This window comes from Chrysemys picta, chromosome 6 (genome assembly GCF_011386835.1).
Source record: "Chrysemys picta bellii isolate R12L10 chromosome 6, ASM1138683v2, whole genome shotgun sequence".
Lineage (NCBI taxonomy): Eukaryota > Metazoa > Chordata > Testudines > Emydidae > Chrysemys > Chrysemys picta.
The window spans coordinates 13,075,627-13,087,817 of NC_088796.1; the positions used below are offsets into that span (position 1 = coordinate 13,075,627).

Below are 12,191 nucleotides of genomic sequence, written 5' to 3' on the forward strand. Positions count from 1 at the left end.
TATCCAGGGATCCTAATAGGAAATGATCAGACCAGAAGTTTTAATTGGTAATGACAGCCAAAGCCAGTTTATTTCATGTACTGTTGAAATGCAGCCACCTCCAGGAGGAACAGAGCAGCTGTAAGACAATGCATGACATTTCTACACGAAAGAAAGGATGTCAGTAGCCTCGGCAGTTAATATTAGTTAAGGTGCTCAGATGTCATACTGATGGGCATGGTTTTAAAACCTAGACAGACGTGAAGGACAATACCATACCCAACTGTAAATACGTTGGGGGGGGGGGCGATATTAAATAGCCATAAAGCAACTGGCCACATTGAAACATGGTCAAGAAACACCCCTATTGTTCCAAAAAGTCCCACACTATTATGGTATCACCCCTTCCACTCCAACAATAACAGTTATGACCACCCCCTTGTTGGCTCCTCTTAGTTTGCATTTTCTTCCCTGCCATTCCTCATGTACAGAATGGCCTCATCACATGCTGCAAGACCATACACTCCCTCCCATACACACATCAACCCCGCTCCCATCTGTGTCTGTATATAAAAAAGATATATTGGATTGCTTCCCTCTTCCCTAACCTTGGTATGTGGCTCATTTTCTTGAATTGTAAGCTCTTTGGGGCAGGGACTGTGTCTGCTTCTCTCAATGGGGCCCCAATGTTGATCAGTATCTCAGACAGGATCTCAGGAAGGCTGGTCCAGTGGGCACTAGCTTAGGAAGTGGGAGACTGGGTTCAAATCACTACTCTATCATAGACTTTCTGTATGACCTTGGACAAGTCACCTACTCTCTCTGTGCCTCAGTTCCCCGTCTGTAAAATGGGGATAATGGTCCTTCCATAGCTTCCCCAGGGATGTTGTGAGGATAAATACATTAAAGATTGTGAGGCACTGAGGGTACGTCTACACTGCAATTAAAACATCCATGGCATTTGGCGCCTGGGTCAGCTGACTTGGGCTTGGGCTACATGGCTAAAAATAGCAATGTAGACGTTTGGATCTGGGCTCTGAGACTCTCTCCCTCAGAGAGCCCAGACATTTACACGATGACTTTAGAGCCCCACAGCCTGAGTCAGCCGACCTGGGCCAGCTGTGGCCATCCCGCAATGTAGACAAACCCTCAGATACTATGGTGGATGGGGCCATCTGCATACCTTAGCTAGACAGCTGAAAGCTGGTACCTGACACAACACAGTAACTCCAGCACTAGGCTGGGCATTGGTTCAGTACTGACTCAGGGTGAAGAACGCCTCATATTTAGTTATCAGCATTCTGCAGCTCCTTGAAGGGTCTCCCAGCCTTAGTCTATGAGATCTGTCAACATCACAGCCGGAGATGGTACAGCTGCAGTCCACTGCTAATCCTTCAAACTCCTCTCCAAGAACGCGTGTGTCACTGTTAAATAACTGGGGAGATTAATCTTAGCACATCCGTATCAGCCTAATTATGTATCCCAATCACAAAAAGAAAACTTCTCTCCGTCCGTCATTCTAATGAACAATCTGTTCACAGAAGGCTGGAAATAAGAGCTGCCTACAGTTCATTATTTTCAAAGCAAAACGTATGCATCATGAAGAGATACGGAACTCTTAGCTCTCAACTTTTACAAATTATTTTCGGAACCATTCTCAATAGCTAATAACTTTTTAAGAATAACAGCTCTATCGAGGATGACAAGTCTGTGGTATCTTACTCCATCCAAAAACAAATGATCATTTCATCCAACAGTCTCAACCATCACTCCTATTAGGAATATTATTACAATGATAATGTCTGTGCAGCTGCAGAAAATTAGAGCTAACCACTAGGGAAATTCAAGTCTACAGTGGATGCAGTAATTCTCAGATTCCGAGAGTGTGTGGGGAATAGGAATACAGCACTTGCTTTTCTGCACCCTCCCTGTCAACTCAGCGGCCCTTATGAGAACATGTACACTGTTTCTTTAAATCTGTAGTAAGGTGCCAGGAATGAGGAGGATGGGGAAGTCCTAGCAAGCAGAGACAGAGTAGCTTTAGGGGAAATTCTGTTGGGACTCCTGTGAAAGTCTGCTTCTCGTCTCAATTCATTACAAATGTCCCACTAGGCATCATTCTGGGATACCTCTTGACACCAGTATTTGCATTCTGGGCTACCTTTGAGAATCCAGAAGACCAGCAGACTTTCATCAGTCCTCTAGGGTGACCATACGTCTGGTTTTTGACCAGAACACCCGGTCGAAAAGGGATCTTGGTGACTCACCGGGTCATTGAATGTCCGGTTTACAGCGCCGTGCAATGGGGCTGGCAGGCTCCCTGCTAGCCTCCACACTGCACAGCTCCCGGGAAGCAGTTGGCATGTCCTCCCTCCGGCTCCTATGCGTAGGGGCAGCCAGGGGGAACCGCAGCCAATGGGAGCTGCGGGGGCGGCGCCTGTGGACAAGGCAGCACGCAGAGCCGCCTGGCTGCCCCTACACATAGGAGCGGGAGGAGGAACATACTGCAGCTTCTGGGAACTGCTTGAGATAAGAGCCGCCCAGAGCCTGCGCCCCTGACCCTCCCGTGCCCTGACCTCCTGCCCCAGCCCTGATCCCCCTCTCGTCCTCCGAACCCTTCAGTCCCAGCCTGGAGCACCCTCCCTCACTCTGAACCCCCCAGCCTGGAGCCCCCTCCTGTACCCCAAATCCCTCATCCCGAGCCCCACATCAGAGCCCACACCCCCAGCCAGAGCTCTCACCCCCACACACCCCAAGCCCCTCCCGCACCCTGAACTCCTCATTTCTGGCCCAACCCCAGAACCCGCACCCCCCCCATCCCAGAGCCCGTAGCTCCTCCCACATCCCAACCCCCTGCCTCAGTCCGGAGCCCCCTCCCATACTCCAAACCCCTCAGCTCCACCCCCAGCCCAGAGCCTTCATCCTGGTCCCCACCCCAGAGCCTGCACCCCCAGCCAGAGCCCTCACCCCTCTCTCATTCCAACCAATTGCCTCAGTCTGGAGTGAGTGAGGGTGGGGAGAGCGAGCAACAGAGGGAGGGGGGATGGAATGAGCGCGGGGTGGGGGTCTCGGAGAAGGGGCGGGGCATGGATGGGGCCTCGGAGGAGGAGCGGGGCAGGGGGTGAGACAAGGGTGTTCGGTTTTGTGCAAGTAGAAAGTTGGCAACCCTAAGGTTTTAAACATTGTTCTGAGGACTGGAGTTAAACTTAGTTCAGTGATGAATAACCACTACAGCATGGCCAGTGGGGCATTCAGAACATAACTCGGGGATTATTTAATTTTGAGTTTTCTTAGCAGGTTACTTTTGAGCCTGCAGGAATGGTAAATAGCTGTCATATTCGTTCCTTTTCTAAATGAATTGTGCAATAAGCCACATCAATACATTGCATGGTCTTAAGTCATAATCACACCAGAGGGTAGTCTCTGAACATAGAGCCGTAATGACCACCTAGGAAGACTGATGATATTTCTGGCTGGGATGCTGAAAGGATCCTAACGAAGCAGAATTTCAGAGAGATTTGGATGCCTAACCCCACAGCTCCTTTGAAAATCTTAGTCACTGTTATTATTTCTCAGAGTCTAAAGTTTGCTAGGCTCTTCACAATACTGATAATAAGGCAGGGAGCCTGCCCTTAAGAGCCTACAATCAAATTTCAGATGTGACACACTAGGGTAAAATAAAACAACAGAAAGGGAAAGACAGACAAAGGTCACAGCAAAGAGATTACATGGCTAGGGTCTGACGCTCGGAGGTGCTGAGAATCTCCTGGACTCATGAGGGCAGAGGATGCTCAGCATCTTTCCAGATCAGGTCCTTATTCAGCCAGGGCCAGCGCACAGCACAGTGGGGCAGAATTTGTAATAACGAAAGGAGCTCAGCTCTTTCTTGTAGGTATCATGTCAGAAGTGACTCTTGGGGAGGGATTTGAATGAGGAGAGGACTAGTTCCCTAGCATATCAGCTCAGGAAAGACACCCCATGCGTAGGGGGAAATGTGGAATTTTAAATAATATTGTGATTCTCGGTGGCAGTCGAAATCAAAGATGTTGGGCTATTTTTCTTCATTAGGAGAAAAAAAAATGAACATGAGTTTAAGAAAGCACTATTCAGTTTTCACCAAGTGCCTGCCTGTCGTTTCCTGTGACTACCAGGTGTCCACATTATTTTTATTTCAATGGGTAAATTAAAATGCATCATTACAAAGTTTTAGAGATGTAGGCAGAGCAGGCAGCAAAGGGGCCCTCTCATATCACTCAAATCTTCATTGTTTCTCTCTTTACAGAAAGCAGAATAAAAATGCATTATTACAAACTGCATCACAGTGCAGATATTACTATGCTAGTAAAGCCAGTCGAACAGAGTACAGAGACTATTCCAGCATCTTCTGCAATATACTATGTTATTTCTGCTCAAGAATTTATGTCTATATCCTCTCACGTTCTGCTAATAGCAAGCACATGCCAACTCCAAATACCCAGGTGTTCCTCATCTCCATCAAGTAGATGGCTAGCAATTTTCTTCCCCGGTACCTAAAGGGTACAATACTGTACAAGAAAATAAACACACGTGTCATGGCAGCCAGTGCCGACTGGCATGTGGATGTCATAGCTGAGATGCATTTTAACCAGGAGAGACTTTCCAGGCACAGGGGACTGCATGAAAAGAGGCACAAAACCGTGAATGGGTGACTATCAAAACAGAGTCAGGGCACATTAAAAAGGACAAGTGGGGAAATGAATAGAAGGGGGGATAGGAGAATGCTAGGGCCTATTGAAGCTTTGGGAGCCCAAATGGCCAGAGGCTAACTTAAAAGCTGTGTGTTATTTCTTGATTTTTCTTCTTCTTCCTCCTCTCTCTCAATTTCACCTTCGCACCATTTCCTTCCCCCCACCCCTTTCCCTTTTCCTCTCTATTATTTTCTCCCCTCGTCCTGCCTGTGCCCCTCCTCACAGTGTCTCTACCTACTTCACACTTCCTTCTCCGGTTCCCCATTCCCTCCCTTCCTCCCACCACTCCTGCCCATTTCTTTATCCCTCTTTCCCTAGACTCCTGATTTTCTTGCCTTTCCTTTTTCACAGTTTGGCGGAGGCCAATACTTGCTCACCCACAACTTACCTGTCCAGGTCAGAGGTACATTTACATATAAACATACACTGGAGGGGGAGGGGGAAATGGCGTTATATACTTGCCTAACTTTGAAAATCTGCACCAAAAATGCTTGGATACAAATTGGCCTAAAGTTAATAACTAGGCACTTAGAGTGCATTAAGAAACTGGCTTGATAAAAAACTAAAAGCTATTAGACAGCACAGCTCAAGGTGTCAGAATGCACTGCTTGAATGAAAGTTAATGGAAGCATTTCACTCTAACCATTACCTGCTGCAACACGGCATGCAAGTTCAGAGATTTTCAATTTGTTTAGGAGTTCTCTCCCTTTGTATATTTCACTCCTCATTCTCCGGACAAAATTTTCTAAAAAGGCTTTGCAGCACATCTGGAAGGTTAACAGCAACAGCTGGGCATGGCCTGGAATGCAGTGCCTATTGAAATCCTCAGTCCTGGTAGGCTTCAGCTAGCAGAAAGACTAAAATACTTGTGGGACTTGGGTTGACTTTCAGGAGGTGATAGCGGCCATGTGGAGCAAGAATGATGTAAATTTTGAAGATTCATACTACGTTTAAACTCACTGATGGGGAGTTTATGTAAATTCTGTCTCCCTGAGCCATAATAACAATAAAAAAAGAAAGGTTCCTTCTCTAGGATCTCTGATTTGTGCACACTGCTTATGAGCCATGATTAATTCTCTTTTGTGAGGCCCTCCAAGCTGTGAAAACAATTTCCATGTTTAGCTAGAAAATTATACAAGATGCTTTTCTCACTGGAAGCAGTTTATGAAACCCAACTGGAAGCACTGCAAAAATCAACAAAGGGAAAAGGTGAATAGAGAATAGGAGCCCGGAAATTTTTACTGCACCTGTGGATAAATTATAACTGCACCAGATAAAAAAACAAATTTACATTGAAGATGTTAAAACAACCGTCCTATGGAAGAGCAACTGTCTTTTTATTAGAGATGGGACAAAACTGGGACATCAATTGCAAAGCCATTTAAATTTTGCAGATTTTAAACCTGCCCTCTAAAGTCTTGGTTCTAAGTCAGATCTAAAACCAGAAGGGACTTATTTGCTGAATCTGGTTTGAGTGTAGTTGAAATCTTGTGAGAGAACAACTTGAGAGAATCCCAGTTTCTATTCTGGATCCAAACACCTCCTCTTTTGCCCTTTTCTAACTATACTGCAGATAGGTGAAACATGCTTCATTCAAGCCTCCAATGACCACTCTTTGTTAACACAGTACCTCCAATTTTTTGATCTCCCCAACATCTAATCCCATAACAGAGAACTTCTCCACGGAGCCATCAGCAAACTCTTTCTTTTCTTTCGGGAGATCCAGCCACAGCCTGCCTGTCTGCACTTTCTGAGGACCCATAATGATGACGTAAACTCGGCTGTCGGTGCTTGAATCATATTCTGTGCCAGTAGTGATGATGAGGTGATACGGAATCACTGCAATAGACAAAGTTCCATTAATCAGAAAACATGTACAGAGACGCAAATGTACCAACAGCTCAAGTACCAATGGTCTGATCCTAAAAGGTGCGGAGTGCCTCCTGAGAGGTGTGGAGTAATCTCAATTTGTGAGGTGCACATCACCTTGCAGGATTGGACTATGAATGGGTGCCGGGAAATTTTCCCATATACACACAAACAGGGCCAAATTCTGCCTTGACTTACCTCCCATGCAGCCCCATTCACTTCCGTAAGGATACATAGGGTGCATTTCAGTGCAGAATTCTCCTGTGTAGACTAAGGGCCTGATTCTGATTTACATTAAGGGACATTAATGTCAACGAGACTCAAGCCCTACATCATCAATCGGCCAGCAGCCCAAAGAGTTCACACACTCATAGGATAATAAAGGCACATAAAACTCCCTTAGATCCAAGCCAAACAGAATCATTGACTGAACATCCCCAGTACCACTGTAGTTCCTCCTTGTTCTTTATTCAAGGATCATTTTGATACATGTGGCACTTTCAGGGCTCCAGTGTCCCTTTATACAATCAAGGTAAACTATGAATGTTCTCATATTAAAGATTAGACACTGAATAATATGTATACATTATATAATATATATTAGGGAAAAAACCCTTCAGACCATAGCTTCGGAGCTTCCCTAGGTAGTTTCATAGTGGTTTTGAAACATTTCAGCTCAGCTGTTAGTAAGGAAGAGCTGTTTCTCCAGTGCCTGGCTGCTTTTCAAGTGGTTTCCAGGGGTAGGTCTGTTGGACGGTGAAGAGAAAGATGATGAATACACCTATGATTTCTCAGAACATGTCACGCCAAGCTGTACAACATGGTCACAACAAAACTCAAAACTCTGTGAAATGTGCCTCAGCACAAACTCCAAACTTGGCCCAAGTTAATCAACAGGGGGGTTTTGGGGTGGCAGGAAGGGGTGGCGTTATCTGATTAAAATATGACCATATAGATCACTGTTGCAACCACTGTTATATTTTTGCAACAAATCTTGTACAAAATGTGGCATGTAAGATGTCTATGGAAAGGTTATGATTTGCTGGATATGATTATGCTATCTGTATGCATGTATCATTTTTGTATTTGAAGTTATAAGTATTGACTCTATACCCGGATTTCAAATGTTTGCTCCTGGGGTAACGCCCACAAGGTAGCCAGCCAGCACATTTTGGAGGGACTATTCAAATTGAGTGGCTCATCAAAAGAACATTTAACTGACATGGCCCATGGAAGATGCCCATCTACAGATAATGGAATTTCCTGCTGTGACTAGCTGAAATGCATGGACACGTGACTTGCCCATGTGACTCCAAACACTATCTTGTTGCTGTAATTTTCCGCAGTAAGAACAGCGGGATTCCCTCCACATGGTAGAAGCTATAAAAGGCCCTGAAAACACCTCCATTTTGCCTCTGTCTTGCTCAAACCTCTGGACTATGGACTTATACTAATGGGAGCATTCTAACCAAGGGACTGAGGTCCTTCCAATGATTTGGAAGCAACCAGAGACTTAACAAGCCAGCAATTTAGTCCATCACTGCTACAAGCCTGAACCAAGAACCTTGCAATTATTGTATGTATTTGATTCCTTTAACCAGTTTTAATTCTCACCTTTCTTTCTTTTTATGATTAAACCTTTAGATTTTAGATACTAAAGGACTGGCGTCAGCATGATTATTGGGTAAGATCTAAGTTATATATTGACCTGGGTGTGTGGCTGGTCCTTTGGGATCAGAAGAACCTTTTATTTGATGAGACTGGTTGTAAAGAACCACTCACCTTTAAATCCAGTGTTTTTGGTGGTGACATAAGAACTGAAATGCCCAAGGAAACTGCTTTTATGACTTCTTGGTAGCCAGTGTGGTGAAACAGAAGTTTACTTTTGTTGCTGGTTTGGTATATCTCATGGAAGATTAACCACCAGTTTTAGGTTGTGTTTGCCCTGTTTCTCAGCAGTTTGTCCTGAAGTTGGCATCCGCCGTTGTGACCCACTAAGGCACAATTACAGGGGGCAAGGCTCACAAATCTTTTGAGTAACACTTGGCCCAGGTTCAAGTGATCCTGGACTGATTTAAGGTTTGCATATTTTCATTAATTACTTGGATAATCGAGTGGAGAGTATGCTTATAAAATTTGCAGGTGATGCCAAGCACTTTGGAGGACAGGATTAGAATTCAAAATGACCTTGACAAATTGGAGAATTCGTCTGAATTCAACAAGATGATATCCAATACAGACTAGTGCAAAGTAATTCATTTAGGAAGGAAAAATCAAAGGCACAACTACGAAATGGGGAATAACCGGCTAGGTGGTTGTACTGCTGAAAAGGATCTGGGGGTTATAGTGGATCACAAATTGAATATGAGTCAACAATGCGGATGCAGCTGCAAAAAAGGCTAATATCATTCTGAGGTGTATTAACAGGAGTGTTGTATGTAAGACACAGGAGGTAACAGTCCCACTCTATTTGGCTTGTGAGGCCTCAGTTGGACTATAGTGTCCAATTCTGGGTGCCACACCTCAGGAAAGATGTAGACAAATTGGAGAGAGTCCAGTGGAGAGCAACAAAAATGATAAAAGGTTTAGAAATCCTGACCTATAAGGAAAGTTTAAAAAAAAAAAACTAGGCATGTTTTGTCTTGAAAAAAGAAAACTGAGATGGGACCTGATAACAGTCTTCGAATATACTAATGGCTGTTATAAAGAGGACGGTGATAGATAAAGAGGTTCTCCATGTCCACTGATGGGCTTAATCCAGGGGTGGGCAAACTTTTTGGCCTCAGGGCCACATGGGGGTTCTGAAATTGTATGGAGGGCCGGGTAGGGAAGGCTGTGCCTCCCCAAACAGCCTGGCCCCCGCCCGCATCCACCCCCTCCCACTTCCCGCCCCCTGACTGCCCCCCTCAGAACACCTGACCCATCCAACCCCTCCTGCTCCTTGTACCCTGATCGCCCCCTCCCGAGACCCTCCACCCCAACCGCCCCCCAGGACTCCACCCCCATCCAACCCCCCCCTGCTCCCCGCCCCCTTACCATGCCGCTCAGAGCAGCAGGACTGGCAGCTGCGCCGCCCGGCCGGAGCCAGCCACGCCGCCGCGGTGCCCAGCAGGAGCTCGCAGCCCTGCCGCTCAGAGCGCTGGCGGCACGGCGAGCTGAGGCTGCGGGGGAGGAGGGACAGCAGGGGAGGGACCAAGGGCTAGCCTCCCTGGCCGGGAGCTCAAGGCCTGGGCAGGACAGTCCTGCAGGCCACATAGTTTGCCCACCTCTGGCTTAATCTGCAGCAAGGGAGATTTAGGTTAGATATTAGGAAAAACGTTCTAACCATAAAGGGTAGTTAAGCTCTGGAACAGGTTTCCAAGGAAAGCTGTAGAATCCCCATCATTGGAGGTTTTTAAAAACAGGTTCGACAAACCCCTCTCAGGGATGGGCTAGGTTTCTTGGTCCTGCTACAATACAGGGGGCTGGACTGGATGACTTTTGGAGGTCCCTTCCAGCCCTACATTTCTAGGATTCTACGACAGTGGAGTTGATGAAGTTTTTGCTTTTGGTTTGAACTTGAAACTTCCAGCAAAACTTACACGTGGGCATGAATTCATGCAAATTAAATCTGCTCTTTCCCCTGTGAGCTGAAACCAATGAGTTTCATACAACCCCAATTTCAGGCCTCTGAAATTGACTGTAACAGCACAGAAGTGAATTAAACATTAGGCAAGAATTATTTTCCACTATACGGTACCAATTATGCTTAATCGTGCACATCAGTGTAATGAGCGTGCAATGAAGTCACTGTAGTACAATTGTTTAAGCAATGCAATGATGGCGTCTCTTCATCGAAAAGATTACGATGTGGGTAACATACATTTGACACACGCCACAAGAGGTGTCACGTTGTAGCCTCCCACCTTCATTAAAGAGTATTCTGAATTCCTTTTGGAGAGTTCTTCCACTGGAAGACCGCTTCTCCCTGTCATGTGGTAGGTTAAAATGGCTTTCTTCATACAATTACTGCTAATACTATATAGAACTTAAATAGAACTCAAAGCACTTTACAAGCATTAAATCTGACAGCACACATGTGAGCTAGGAAAGTATTATCATCCCCAATTTTACATATGGATAAGCTGAGTGATGTTAAGGCCCAGATTTTTAAAGATACTTAAGCATTGCTGTGCTCAGCGTTGCTACGCCAAACTGACATAAGAACCTAAGTTTCCTTTTTAAAAAGTGATTTACGCACCTGGGATCCTAAATCCCATTGACTGTTCATGGGATTTTGTCTCTTAATGGCCTATATCCTTTTTGAAAATGAGATTTAAGCTCCTAAATCAGTTAGGTGTTGCAATGCTGCGCACATCATATACTTAAAAACCTTTAAAAATCTGGGCCTCAGTGACCTGCGCAAGGGTATCCAATGAGTTAATCAGAGGAGTTCTGGCTTGCAATCCTGTGCCCTGACCACTACAAAATCACGTCTTTGTTTGTTCAGTCTCCCTCTGGGGCATTGGACAACCTCTCTCGTTTACTGGGACTGTGGTACTTCTCCACGTATTGAAAATACTGGAGGCCTAAAAGTTGCTATACCTGCAAAAGAATGCGGAAACCATTATAGTTAGCGATGGTGCCGAATGGAAGACATTGAGATTTTACACGTGATTTGGGAAGTTACATGGAATGCCCAGATGATGGATGTAAGGCAGTTATTCATTCCTCTGCTGAGGAAGCGGTATCAGAAGGAAGGTGAGAATTACAGAAAGATCTCACTCATTTCTCATTGCAGCACTGTCACAGGCTGGCTGGCCCTTTAAGGCCAGGCTCAGCCTTGCCGGTGACCTACCAGCTCGCTCCCAGCTGACAGTGATATGACTGAACTTCCTGTGACTTGGCCAGAGAGCTGAGCCACTGAAGACCTGGCAAGGGGCAGACGAGGACCCTTGCAGCACTGCACCCGGATACAAGGGAGTGCGACAGGTGGTGAGTACACCTCCTTCATAAGCACAATACTGGGTCTGCTCATTGTGGAATGAGTGAAGAACAAGAGGAAGATTTGAGTGGCACCAAGACAAGTAGGGTTACAGGGTGGGATGGGCAACATAAAATCAGATTCATAACCTAAGACTGAAATGGAAAAAGCAAGAGAGGACAACCAGGAACACCAGCTGTGGGTTTTTTTGGCGGTTAAATACTGCATGTGTGCATAGATTCCATGGTGACCAGGGGCTTTATAAACACAGAGCAAAATACTGTCTGGGCCCATGCAGACTGAGATTATGAAGGTGTGTAAATGGCCCCCAAAATACCCCATTCTAAAAGCAGCTGCTTTACAATTGTGCTCCATAATCAGTGCTTTCACTTTCTTAAAAAATTAAGTCTCTAGCCTTTGCCATTGGGAAGAGAGCCTTTAAAGGTAGATGGGGTCCAGGGTGACCTAGCCAAATTCGAGGATGAGATTCAACAAGGACAAGTGCAGAGTCCTACACTTAGGACGGAAGAATCCCATGCACCGCTACAGGCTGGGGACTGACTGGCTAGGCAGCAGTTCTGCAGAAAAGGACCTGGGGATTACAGTGGATGAGAAGCTGGATATGAGTCAACGGTGTGCCCTTGCTGCCAAGA

At 45.7% G+C, this 12,191-nt stretch overlaps 1 protein-coding gene across 2 annotated transcripts in view; it reads right to left on the reverse strand.

Moving 5' to 3' along the window:
• LOXHD1 (lipoxygenase homology PLAT domains 1) overlaps window positions 1-12,191 on the reverse strand; it is a 297,140-nt gene that overhangs the window by 61,375 nt on the left and 223,574 nt on the right. For both annotated transcript variants that reach the window (XM_065549964.1, XM_008166053.4), the window contains exon 38: window positions 6,337-6,545. In XM_065549964.1, coding sequence (XP_065406036.1) covers window positions 6,337-6,545 — 209 coding nt within the window. The remainder of the gene's footprint in view (window positions 1-6,336; window positions 6,546-12,191) is intronic.